We start from the raw sequence: 14,097 nt of genomic DNA, 5'->3' as shown, positions 1-14,097 counted from the left end.
GGGATCGTTCAAACAGCGGCATTGTCAACCAAGGTCAGCAAACAATCAATACATAATCTATAATCTATATCAGGGGTGTCCAAACTTTTTCCAATGAAAAATGAAAACATGCGGCGGCCATTTGTTATATTTTTCATTTTCCAAAACAATACAATATATATATTTTACCTTTAGGGCTTCCCTTGAGTTTGTAGGGAGCCCCTAAAGGGACAAAGGGGATTTTTTTTGGATTTTTTTTAGACACGTATCTCGTGCGCACGAGAAACTTTTTATAAAGTTATAATAAAAAATAAAAAATGTATAATTCTTTTTTTTTTTTTCGACATGTATCTCGTGCGCACGAGAAACTTTTTATAAAGTTATAAAAAAATAATAATAATAAAAAATTTATAATTCTTTTTTTTTTTTTAGACATGTATCTCGTGCGCACAAGAAACTTTTTATAAAGTTATAAAAAAATAATAATAATAAAAAATGTATAATTATTATTATTATTTTTTTTTTAGACATGTATCTCGTGCGCACGAGAAACTTTTTATAAAGTTATAAAAAAATATATAAAAATAAAAAATGTATAATTTTTTTTTTTTTTTTTAGACATATATCTCGTGCGCAAGAGAAACTTTTTATAAAGTTATAAAAAATAATAATAATAAAAAATGTATAATTCTTTTTTTTTTTGTAGACATGTATCTCGTGCGCACGAGAAACTTTTTATAAAGTTATAAAAAAAATATAAAAATAAAAAATGTATAATTTTTTTTTTTTTTTTAGACATGTATCTCGTGCGCACGAGAAACTTTTTATAAAGTTATAAAAAAAAATAAAAAATGTATAATTCTTTTTTTTTTTTTTAGACATGTATCTCGTGCGCAAGAGAAACTTTTTATAAAGTTATATAAAAAATAATAATAATAAAAAATGTATAATTCTTTTTTTTTTTAGACATGTATCTCGTGCGCACGAGAAACTTTTTATAAAGTTATAAAAAAAAAAAAAAATTTATAATTCTTTTTTTTTTTTAGACATGTATCTCGTGCGCAAGAGAAACTTTTTATAAAGTTATAAAAAAAATAAAAATGTATAATTCTTTTTTTTTTTTTTAGACATGTATCTCGTGCGCAAGAGAAACTTTTTATAAAGTTATGAAAAAAAATAATAATAAAAAATGTATAATTCTTTTTTTTTTTTTAGACATGTATCTCGTGCGCACGAGAAACTTTTTATAAAGTTATAAAAAAAATATAAAAATAAAAAATGTATAATTCTTTTTTTTTTTAGACATATATCTCGTGCGCAAGAGAAACTTTTTATAAAGTTATAAAAAAAATATAAAAATAAAAAATGTATAATTCTTTTTTTTTTTTTAGACATGTATCTCGTGCGCAAGAGAAATTTTTTATAAAGTTATAAAAATAAAAAAAATAATAAAAAAATAATTCTTTTTTTTTTTTTTGACATGTATCTCGTGCACAAGAGAGACTTTTTATAAAGTTATAAAAAAATATATAAAAATAAAAAATGTATAATTCTTTTTTTTTTTTAGACATGTATCTCGTGCGCAAGAGAAACTTTTTATAAAGTTATAAAAAAAAAAAATAAAAAAAATAAAAAAAAAAATATTTTTTTTTAGACATGTATCTCGTGCACAAGAGAGACTTTTTATAAAGTTATAAAAAAATATATAAAAATAAAAAATGTATAATTCTGTTTTTTTTTTAGACATGTATCTCGTGCGCACGAGAAACTTTTTATAAAGTTATAAAAAAAAATAAAAAATGTATAATTCTTTTTTTTTTTTAGACATATATCTCGTGCGCAAGAGAAACTTTTTATAAAGTTATAAAAATAAAAAATAAAATAAAAAATGTATAATTCTTTTTTTTTTTTTTTTTAGACATGTATCTCGTGCGCAGAGAGACTTTTTATAAAGTTATAAAAAAAATATATAAAAATAAAAAATGTATAATTCTTTTATTTTTTTTAGACATATATCTCGTGCGCAAGAGAAACTTTTTATAAAGTTATAAAACTTAAAAAAATAATAAAAAATGTATAATTCTTTTTTTTTTTTTTTAGACATGTATCTCGTGCGCACGAGAAACTTTTTATAAAGTTATAAAAAAAAAAAAAAAATTATAATTCTTTTTTTTTTTTAGACATGTATCTCGTGCGCAAGAGAAACTTTTTATAAAGTTATAAAAAAAATAAAAATGTATAATTCTTTTTTTTTTTTTTAGACATGTATCTCGTGCGCAAGAGAAACTTTTTATAAAGTTATGAAAAAAAATAATAATAAAAAATGTATAATTCTTTTTTTTTTTTTAGACATGTATCTCGTGCGCACGAGAAACTTTTTATAAAGTTATAAAAAAAATATAAAAATAAAAAATGTATAATTCTTTTTTTTTTTAGACATATATCTCGTGCGCAAGAGAAACTTTTTATAAAGTTATAAAAAAAATATAAAAATAAAAAATGTATAATTCTTTTTTTTTTTTTAGACATGTATCTCGTGCGCAAGAGAAATTTTTTATAAAGTTATAAAAATAAAAAAAATAATAAAAAAATAATTCTTTTTTTTTTTTTTGACATGTATCTCGTGCACAAGAGAGACTTTTTATAAAGTTATAAAAAAATATATAAAAATAAAAAATGTATTATTCTTTTTTTTTTTTAGACATGTATCTCGTGCGCAAGAGAAACTTTTTATAAAGTTATAAAAAAAAATAATAATAAAAAATGTATAATTCTTTTTTTTTTTTTTAGACATGTATCTCGTGCGCAAGAGAAACTTTTTATAAAGTTATAAAAAAAATAATAATAAAAAATTTATAATTCTTTTTTTTTTTTTTAGACATATATCTCGTGCACAAGAGAGACTTTTTATAAAGTTATAAAAAAATATATAAAAATAAAAAATTTATTATTCTTTTTTTTTTTTAGACATGTATCTCGTGCGCAAGAGAAACTTTTTATAAAGTTATAAAAAAAAAATAATAATAAAAAATGTATAATTCTTTTTTTTTTTTTAGACATGTATCTCGTGCGCAAGAGAAGCTTTTTATAAAGTTATAAAAAAATATATAAAAATAAAAAATGTATAATTCTTTTTTTTTTTTAGACATGTATCTCGTGCGCAAGAGAAACTTTTTATAAAGTTATAAAAAAAATAATAATAAAAAATGTATAATTCTTTTTTTTTTTTTAGACATGTATCTCGTGCGCAAGAGAAATTTTTTATAAAGTTATAAAAATAAAAAAATAATTCTTTTTTTTTTTTTTAGACATGTATCTCGTGCACAAGAGAAACTTTTTATAAAGTTATAAAAAAATATAGAAAAATAAAAAATGTATAATTCTTTTTTTTTTTTAGACATGTATCTCGTGCGCAAGAGAAACTTTTTATAAAGTTATAAAAAAAAAAAAAAAATAAAATAAAAATAAAAATATTTTTTTTTAGACATGTATCTCGTGCACAAGAGAGACTTTTTATAAAGTTATAAAAAAATATATAAAAATAAAAAATGTATAATTCTGTTTTTTTTTTAGACATGTATCTCGTGCGCACGAGAAACTTTTTATAAAGTTATAAAAAAAAATAAAAAATGTATAATTCTTTTTTTTTTTTTAGACATATATCTCATGCGCAAGAGAAACTTTTTATAAAGTTATAAAAATAAAAAATAAAATAAAAAATGTATAATTCTTTTTTTTTTTTTTTTTAGACATGTATCTCGTGCGCAGAGAGACTTTTTATAAAGTTATAAAAAAAATATATAAAAATAAAAAATGTATAATTCTTTTATTTTTTTAGACATATATCTCGTGCGCAAGAGAAACTTTTTATAAAGTTATAAAACTTAAAAAAATAATAAAAAATGTATAATTCTTTTTTTTTTTTTTTAGACATGTATCTCGTGCGCAAGAGAGACTTTTTATAATGTTATGAAAAAAAATAATAATAATAAAAAATGTATAATTCTTTTTTTTTTTTTAGACATGTATCTCGTGCGCAAGAGAAACTTTTTATAAAGTTATAAAAAAAAAAAAAAAAAAAATGTATAATTCTTTTTTTTTTTTTAGACATGTATCTCGTGCGCAAGAGAAACTTTTTATAAAGTTATAAAACAAAATAATAATAAAAAATGTATGATTCTTTTTTTTTTTTAGACATGTATCTCGTGCGCAAGAGAAACTTTTTATAAAGTTATAAAAAAAAAATAATAATAAAAAATGTATAATTCTTTTTTTTTTTAGACATATATCTCGTGCGCAAGAGAAACTTTTTATAAAGTTATAAAAATAAAAAATAAAATAAAAAATGTATAATTCTTTTTTTTTTTTTTTTAGACATGTATCTCGTGCGCAGAGAGACTTTTTATAAAGTTATAAAAAAAATATATAAAAATAAAAAATGTATAATTCTTTTATTTTTTTTAGACATATATCTCGTGCGCAAGAGAAACTTTTTATAAAGTTATAAAACTTAAAAAAATAATAAAAAATGTATAATTCTTTTTTTTTTTTTTAGACATGTATCTCGTGCGCACGAGAAACTTTTTATAAAGTTATAAAAAAAAAAAAAATTTATAATTCTTTTTTTTTTTTAGACATGTATCTCGTGCGCAAGAGAAACTTTTTATAAAGTTATAAAAAAAATAAAAATGTATAATTCTTTTTTTTTTTTTTAGACATGTATCTCGTGCGCAAGAGAAACTTTTTATAAAGTTATGAAAAAAAAAAAAAATAAAAAATGTATAATTCTTTTTTTTTTTTTAGACATGTATCTCGTGCGCACGAGAAACTTTTTATAAAGTTATAAAAAAAATATAAAAATAAAAAATGTATAATTCTTTTTTTTTTTAGACATATATCTCGTGCGCAAGAGAAACTTTTTATAAAGTTATAAAAAAAATATAAAAATAAAAAATGTATAATTCTTTTTTTTTTTTTAGACATGTATCTCGTGCGCAAGAGAAATTTTTTATAAAGTTATAAAAATAAAAAAAATAATAAAAAAATAATTCTTTTTTTTTTTTTTGACATGTATCTCGTGCACAAGAGAGACTTTTTATAAAGTTATAAAAAAATATATAAAAATAAAAAATGTATTATTCTTTTTTTTTTTTAGACATGTATCTCGTGCGCAAGAGAAACTTTTTATAAAGTTATAAAAAAAAATAATAATAAAAAATGTATAATTCTTTTTTTTTTTTTAGACATGTATCTCGTGCGCAAGAGAAACTTTTTATAAAGTTATAAAAAAAATAATAATAAAAAATTTATAATTCTTTTTTTTTTTTTTAGACATATATCTCGTGCACAAGAGAGACTTTTTATAAAGTTATAAAAAAATATATAAAAATAAAAAATGTATTATTCTTTTTTTTTTTTAGACATGTATCTCGTGCGCAAGAGAAACTTTTTATAAAGTTATAAAAAAATAATAATAATAAAAAATGTATAATTCTTTTTTTTTTTTTAGACATGTATCTCGTGCGCAAGAGAAGCTTTTTATAAAGTTATAAAAAAATATATAAAAATAAAAAATGTATAATTCTTTTTTTTTTTTAGACATGTATCTCGTGCGCAAGAGAAACTTTTTATAAAGTTATAAAAAAAATAATAATAAAAAATGTATAATTCTTTTTTTTTTTTTAGACATGTATCTCGTGCGCAAGAGAAATTTTTTATAAAGTTATAAAAATAAAAAAATAATTCTTTTTTTTTTTTTTAGACATGTATCTCGTGCACAAGAGAAACTTTTTATAAAGTTATAAAAAAATATAGAAAAATAAAAAATGTATAATTCTTTTTTTTTTTTAGACATGTATCTCGTGCGCAAGAGAAACTTTTTATAAAGTTATAAAAAAAATTAAAAAAAAAAATAAATAAAAAAATATTTTTTTTTAGACATGTATCTCGTGCACAAGAGAGACTTTTTATAAAGTTATAAAAAAATATATAAAAATAAAAAATGTATAATTCTGTTTTTTTTTTAGACATGTATCTCGTGCGCACGAGAAACTTTTTATAAAGTTATAAAAAAAAATAAAAAATGTATAATTCTTTTTTTTTTTTTAGACATATATCTCATGCGCAAGAGAAACTTTTTATAAAGTTATAAAAATAAAAAATAAAATAAAAAATGTATAATTCTTTTTTTTTTTTTTTTTAGACATGTATCTCGTGCGCAGAGAGACTTTTTATAAAGTTATAAAAAAAATATATAAAAATAAAAAATGTATAATTCTTTTATTTTTTTTAGACATATATCTCGTGCGCAAGAGAAACTTTTTATAAAGTTATAAAACTTAAAAAAATAATAAAAAATGTATAATTCTTTTTTTTTTTTTTTAGACATGTATCTCGTGCGCAAGAGAGACTTTTTATAATGTTATGAAAAAAAATAATAATAATAAAAAATGTATAATTCTTTTTTTTTTTTTAGACATGTATCTCGTGCGCAAGAGAAACTTTTTATAAAGTTATAAAAAAAAAAATAAAAAAATGTATAATTCTTTTTTTTTTTTTAGACATGTATCTCGTGCGCAAGAGAAACTTTTTATAAAGTTATAAAACAAAATAATAATAAAAAATGTATGATTCTTTTTTTTTTTTAGACATGTATCTCGTGCGCAAGAGAAACTTTTTATAAAGTTATAAAAAAAAAATAATAATAAAAAATGTATAATTCTTTTTTTTTTTAGACATGTATCTCGTGCGCAAGAGAAACTTTTTATAAAGTTATAAAAAAAAATATAAAAATAAAAAATGTATAATTCTTTTTTTTTTTTAGACATGTATCTCGTGCGCAAGAGAAACTTTTTATAAAGTTATAAAACTTAAAAAAATAATAAAAAATGTATAATTCTTCTTTTTTTTTTTTAGACATGTATCTCGTGCGCAAGAGAGACTTTTTATAATGTTATGAAAAAAAATAATAATAATAAAAAATGTATAATTCTTTTTTTTTTTTTAGACATGTATCTCGTGCGCAAGAGAAACTTTTTATAAAGTTATAAAAAAAAATAAAAAAAAAATGTATAATTCTTTTTTTTTTTTTAGACATGTATCTCGTGCGCAAGAGAAACTTTTTATAAAGTTATAAAACAAAATAATAATAAAAAATGTATGATTCTTTTTTTTTTTTAGACATGTATCTCGTGCGCAAGAGAAACTTTTTATAAAGTTATAAAAAAAAAATAATAATAAAAAATGTATAATTCTTTTTTTTTTTAGACATGTATCTCGTGCGCAAGAGAAACTTTTTATAAAGTTATAAAAAAAAATATAAAAATAAAAAATGTATAATTCTTTTTTTTTTTTAGACATGTATCTCGTGTGCAGGAGAAACTTTTTATAAAGTTATAAAAATAAAAAAAATAATAAAAAATGTATAATTCTTTTTTTTTTTTTTTTAGACATGTATCTCGTGCGCGCGAGAAACTTTTTATAAAGTTATAAAAAAATATATAAAAATAAAAAATTTATAATTCTTTTTTTTTTTTAGACATGTATCTCGTGCGCAAGAGAAACTTTTTATAAAGTTATAAAAATAAAAAAAATAATAAAAAATGTATAATTCTTTTTTTTTTTTTTTAGACATGTATCTCGTGCGCAAGAGAGACTTTTTATAAAGTTATAAAAAAAATAATAATAATAAGAAATGTATAATTCTTCTTTTTTTTAGACATGTATCTCGTGCGCATGAGAAACTTTTTATAAAGTTATAAAAAAAAATAAAAAATGTATAATTCTTTTTTTTTTTTTAGACATGTATCTCGTGCGCACGAGAAACTTTTTATAAAGTTATAAAAAAATATATAAAAATAAAAAATGTATAATTCTTTTTTTTTTTTTTTTTAGACATGTATCTCGTGTGCGCAAGAGAGACTTTTTATAAAGTTATAAAAAAATAATAATAAAAAATGTATAATTCTTTTTTTTTAGACATGTATCTCGTGCGCAAGAGAAACTTTTTATAAAGTTATAAAAAAAAATAAAAAATGTATAATTCTTTTTTTTTTTTTTAGACATGTATCTCGTGCGCACGAGAAACTTTTTATAAAGTTATAAAAAAAAATATAAAAATAAAAAATGTATAATTCTTTTTTTTTTTTTAGGCATGTATCTCGTGCGCAAGAGAAACTTTTTATGAAGTTATAAAAATAAAAAAAAATTAAAAAAAATGTATAATTCTTTTTTTTTTTTTTTTTTTTAGACATGTATCTCGTGCGCAAGAGAAACTTTTTATAAAGTTATAAAAAAAAATAAAAAAAAATGTATAATTCTTTTTTTTTTTTTAGACATGTATCTCGTGCGCAAGAGAAACTTTTTATAAAGTTATAAAACAAAATAATAATAAAAAATGTATGATTCTTTTTTTTTTTTAGACATGTATCTCGTGCGCAAGAGAAACTTTTTATAAAGTTATAAAAAAAAAATAATAATAAAAAATGTATAATTCTTTTTTTTTTTAGACATGTATCTCGTGCGCAAGAGAAACTTTTTATAAAGTTATAAAAAAAAATATAAAAATAAAAAATGTATAATTCTTTTTTTTTTTTAGACATGTATCTCGTGCGCAAGAGAAACTTTTTATAAAGTTATAAAACTTAAAAAAATAATAAAAAATGTATAATTCTTTTTTTTTTTTTTTAGACATGTATCTCGTGCGCAAGAGAGACTTTTTATAATGTTATGAAAAAAAATAATAATAATAAAAAATGTATAATTCTTTTTTTTTTTTTAGACATGTATCTCGTGCGCAAGAGAAACTTTTTATAAAGTTATAAAAAAAAAAAAAAAAAAAATGTATAATTCTTTTTTTTTTTTTAGACATGTATCTCGTGCGCAAGAGAAACTTTTTATAAAGTTATAAAACAAAATAATAATAAAAAATGTATGATTCTTTTTTTTTTTTAGACATGTATCTCGTGCGCAAGAGAAACTTTTTATAAAGTTATAAAAAAAAAATAATAATAAAAAAAGGATAATTCTTTTTTTTTTTAGACATGTATCTCGTGCGCAAGAGAAACTTTTTATAAAGTTATAAAAAAAAATATAAAAATAAAAAATGTATAATTCTTTTTTTTTTTTAGACATGTATCTCGTGTGCAGGAGAAACTTTTTATAAAGTTATAAAAATAAAAAAAATAATAAAAAATGTATAATTCTTTTTTTTTTTTTTTTAGACATGTATCTCGTGCGCGCGAGAAACTTTTTATAAAGTTATAAAAAAATATATAAAAATAAAAAATTTATAATTCTTTTTTTTTTTTAGACATGTATCTCGTGCGCAAGAGAAACTTTTTATAAAGTTATAAAAATAAAAAAAATAATAAAAAATGTATAATTCTTTTTTTTTTTTTTTAGACATGTATCTCGTGCGCAAGAGAGACTTTTTATAAAGTTATAAAAAAAATAATAATAATAAGAAATGTATAATTCTTCTTTTTTTTAGACATGTATCTCGTGCGCATGAGAAACTTTTTATAAAGTTATAAAAAAAAATAAAAAATGTATAATTCTTTTTTTTTTTTTAGACATGTATCTCGTGCGCACGAGAAACTTTTTATAAAGTTATAAAAAAATATATAAAAATAAAAAATGTATAATTCTTTTTTTTTTTTTTTTTAGACATGTATCTCGTGTGCGCAAGAGAGACTTTTTATAAAGTTATAAAAAAATAATAATAAAAAATGTATAATTCTTTTTTTTTAGACATGTATCTCGTGCGCAAGAGAAACTTTTTATAAAGTTATAAAAAAAAATAAAAAATGTATAATTCTTTTTTTTTTTTTTAGACATGTATCTCGTGCGCAAGAGAAACTTTTTATAAAGTTATAAAAAAAAAATAATAATAAAAAATGTATAATTCTTTTTTTTTTTAGACATGTATCTCGTGCGCAAGAGAAACTTTTTATAAAGTTATAAAAAAAAATATAAAAATAAAAAATGTATAATTCTTTTTTTTTTTTAGACATGTATCTCGTGCGCAAGAGAAACTTTTTATAAAGTTATAAAACTTAAAAAAATAATAAAAAATGTATAATTCTTTTTTTTTTTTTTTAGACATGTATCTCGTGCGCAAGAGAGACTTTTTATAATGTTATGAAAAAAAATAATAATAATAAAAAATGTATAATTCTTTTTTTTTTTTTAGACATGTATCTCGTGCGCAAGAGAAACTTTTTATAAAGTTATAAAAAAAAAAAAAAAAAAAATGTATAATTCTTTTTTTTTTTTTAGACATGTATCTCGTGCGCAAGAGAAACTTTTTATAAAGTTATAAAACAAAATAATAATAAAAAATGTATGATTCTTTTTTTTTTTTAGACATGTATCTCGTGCGCAAGAGAAACTTTTTATAAAGTTATAAAAAAAAAATAATAATAAAAAAAGGATAATTCTTTTTTTTTTTAGACATGTATCTCGTGCGCAAGAGAAACTTTTTATAAAGTTATAAAAAAAAATATAAAAATAAAAAATGTATAATTCTTTTTTTTTTTTAGACATGTATCTCGTGTGCAGGAGAAACTTTTTATAAAGTTATAAAAATAAAAAAAATAATAAAAAATGTATAATTCTTTTTTTTTTTTTTTTAGACATGTATCTCGTGCGCGCGAGAAACTTTTTATAAAGTTATAAAAAAATATATAAAAATAAAAAATTTATAATTCTTTTTTTTTTTTAGACATGTATCTCGTGCGCAAGAGAAACTTTTTATAAAGTTATAAAAATAAAAAAAATAATAAAAAATGTATAATTCTTTTTTTTTTTTTTTAGACATGTATCTCGTGCGCAAGAGAGACTTTTTATAAAGTTATAAAAAAAATAATAATAATAAGAAATGTATAATTCTTCTTTTTTTTAGACATGTATCTCGTGCGCATGAGAAACTTTTTATAAAGTTATAAAAAAAAATAAAAAATGTATAATTCTTTTTTTTTTTTTAGACATGTATCTCGTGCGCACGAGAAACTTTTTATAAAGTTATAAAAAAATATATAAAAATAAAAAATGTATAATTCTTTTTTTTTTTTTTTTTAGACATGTATCTCGTGTGCGCAAGAGAGACTTTTTATAAAGTTATAAAAAAATAATAATAAAAAATGTATAATTCTTTTTTTTTAGACATGTATCTCGTGCGCAAGAGAAACTTTTTATAAAGTTATAAAAAAAAATAAAAAATGTATAATTCTTTTTTTTTTTTTTAGACATGTATCTCGTGCGCACGAGAAACTTTTTATAAAGTTATAAAAAAAAATATAAAAATAAAAAATGTATAATTCTTTTTTTTTTTTTAGGCATGTATCTCGTGCGCAAGAGAAACTTTTTATGAAGTTATAAAAATAAAAAAAAATTAAAAAAAATGTATAATTCTTTTTTTTTTTTTTTTTTTTAGACATGTATCTCGTGCGCAAGAGAAACTTTTTATAAAGTTATAAAAAAAAAAGACATGGTGGAAATGTTATATTTTTTAGACATGTATCTTGTGCGCACGAGATACATGTCTAAAAAAAATAAATAAATAATAATAATAATAAAAATGTTGTTGTTTTTTTAGAGCTTTATAAAAAGTTTCTCGTGCGCACGAGATACATGTCTAAAAAAATTTTTTTGAAATAATTAAAAAAATAATTTCCCCAATGTCCCTTTAGGGGCTCCGTAAGTTTGTGAAGAGTATCAGTCATAAAAATATTTAAAATATGTCATATCCATCCATCCATCCATCCATCTTCTTCCGCTTATCCGAGGTCGGGTCGCGGGGGCAGCAGCCTAAGCAGAGAAGCCCAGACTTCCCTCTCCCCAGCCACTTCGTCCAGCTCCTCCCGGGGGATCCCGAGGCGTTCCCAGGCCAGCCGGGAGACATAGTCTTCCCAACGTGTCCTGGGTCTTCCTCGTGGCCTCCTACCGGTCGGACGTGCCCTAAACACCTCCCTAGGGAGGCGCTCGGGTGGCATCCTGACCAGATGCCCGAACCACCTCATCTGGCTCCTCTCCATGTGGAGGAGCAGCGGCTTTACTTTGAGCTCCCCCCGGATGACAGAGCTTCTCACCCTATCTCTAAGGGAGAGCCCCGCCACCCGGCGGAGGAAACTCATTTGGGCCGCTTGTACCCGTGATCTTGTCCTTTCGGTCATAACCCAAAGCTCATGACCATAGGTGAGGATGGGAACGTAGATCGACCGGTAAATCGAGAGCTTTGCCTTCCGGCTCAGCTCCTTCTTCACCACAACGGATCGATGCAGCGTCCGCATTACTGAAGACGCCGCACCGATCCGCCTGTCGATCTCACCATCCACTCTTCCCTCACTCGTGAACAAGACTCCGAGGTACTTGAACTCCTCCACTTGGGGCAAGATCTCCTCCCCAACCCGGAGATGGCACTCCACCCTTTTCCGGGCGAGAACCATGGACTCGGACTTGGAGGTGCTGATTCTCATCCCAGTCGCTTCACACTCAGCTGCGAACCGATCCAGTGAGAGCTGAAGATCCTGGCCAGATGAAGCCATCAGGACCACATCATCTGCAAAAAGCAGAGACCTAATCCTGCAGCCACCAAACCGGATCCCCTCAACGCCTTGACTGCGCCTAGAAATTCTGTCCATAAAAGTTCAGAACAGAATGGGTGACAAAGGGCAGCCTTGGCGGAGTCCAACCCTCACCGGAAACGTGTCCGACTTACTGCCGGCAATGCGGACCAAGCTCTGACACTGATCATACAGGGAGCGGACCGCCACAATCAGACAGTCCGAAACCCCATACTCTCTGAGCACTCCCCACAGGACTTCCCGAGGGACACGGTCGAATGCCTTCTCCAAGTCCACAAAGCACATGTAGACTGGTTGGGCAAACTCCCATGCACCCTCAAGGACCCTGCCGAGAGTATAGAGCTGGTCCACAGTTCCACGACCAGGACGAAAACCACACTGTTCCTCCTGAATCCGAGGTTGGACTATCCGGCGTAGCCTCCTCTCCAGTACACCTGAATAGACCTTACCGGGAAGGCTGAGGAGTGTGATCCCACGATAGTTAGAACACACCCTCCGGTTCCCCTTCTTAAAGAGAGGAACCACCACCCCAGTCTGCCAATCCAGAGGTACCGCCCCCGATGTCCACGCGATGCTGCAGAGTCTTGTCAACCAAGACAGCCCCACAACATCCAGAGCCTTAAGGAACTCCGGGCGGATCTCATCCACCCCCGGGGCCTTGCCACCGAGGAGCTTTTTAACTACCTCGGCAACCTCAGCCCCAGAAATAGGAGAGCCCACCACAGACTCCCCAGGCACTGCTTCCTCATAGGAAGACGTGTTGGTGGGATTGAGGAGGTCTTCGAAGTATTCCCTCCACCGATCCACAACTTCCGCAGTCGAGGTCAGCAGAACACCATCCTCGCCATACACGGTGTTGGTAGTGCACTGCTTCCCCTTCCTGAGGCGGCGGATGGTGGTCCAGAATCGCTTCGAAGCCGTCCGGAAGTCGTTTTTTTGAGCAATGACAATTAAATTAAAAAAAACGTTATCAGAGTCAACATTGCAACTTTGTCTTGTTACATTTCACCTCTTTGACCTTTTATTCCACTTTTTTATGTTTTTTTTTTTTCTTTTTTTAATAAAAAAAAGAGCTTGGTGCCACAAATGGCCCCCAGGGGCCACACTTTGGACACCCCTGCTCTGATATGATCCTTTCCTGTAGAATAACCACAAACATGTCTGCCCTTCCTCACAGCCTTTGACATGGCGGACGAAGACGTGGCGGGAGTTGTCACCAACACTAAATGTCAGTCCTGACTCCTCCCTCTACTTTCACTTTCCTTTCCTGGGTCACATGACCACCTTGTCTCCTTCCTGGGTCACATGACCACCTTCTCTCCTTCTTGGGTCACATGACCACCTTGTCTCCACTGCAGCTGAGGATGCTGACCAGCTGGTCTCCCAGGAGACCTCCTCAGAAGGGTCCGTCTCCTGGAGAACATACCGCAGTTACTGCAAGGCGGCGGGGGGTAAGAGACACACACACACACACACACACACACACACACACACACACACACACACTCAAGATGTCTGATGTCCATTTGTGCAG

At 25.2% G+C, this 14,097-nt stretch overlaps 1 protein-coding gene across 1 annotated transcript in view; it reads left to right on the top strand.

Annotated features, from left to right (window-relative positions):
* Positions 1–14,097, top strand: part of LOC133608431 (ATP-binding cassette sub-family C member 12-like) — a 74,782-nt gene that overhangs the window by 32,461 nt on the left and 28,224 nt on the right. The window contains exons 16-18 of the mRNA XM_061963653.1: positions 1–33; positions 13,741–13,791; positions 13,922–14,014. The exon at positions 1–33 is cut by the window's left edge and continues 61 nt beyond it. Of these exons, the coding sequence (XP_061819637.1) occupies positions 1–33; positions 13,741–13,791; positions 13,922–14,014 (177 nt within the window). The remainder of the gene's footprint in view (positions 34–13,740; positions 13,792–13,921; positions 14,015–14,097) is intronic.

Source organism: Nerophis lumbriciformis, linkage group LG06, assembly GCF_033978685.3.
Source record: "Nerophis lumbriciformis linkage group LG06, RoL_Nlum_v2.1, whole genome shotgun sequence".
Lineage (NCBI taxonomy): Eukaryota > Metazoa > Chordata > Actinopteri > Syngnathiformes > Syngnathidae > Nerophis > Nerophis lumbriciformis.
Note: the sequence above shows the minus strand (reverse complement) of the source record. Positions and strands in the feature narration are given on the sequence as shown.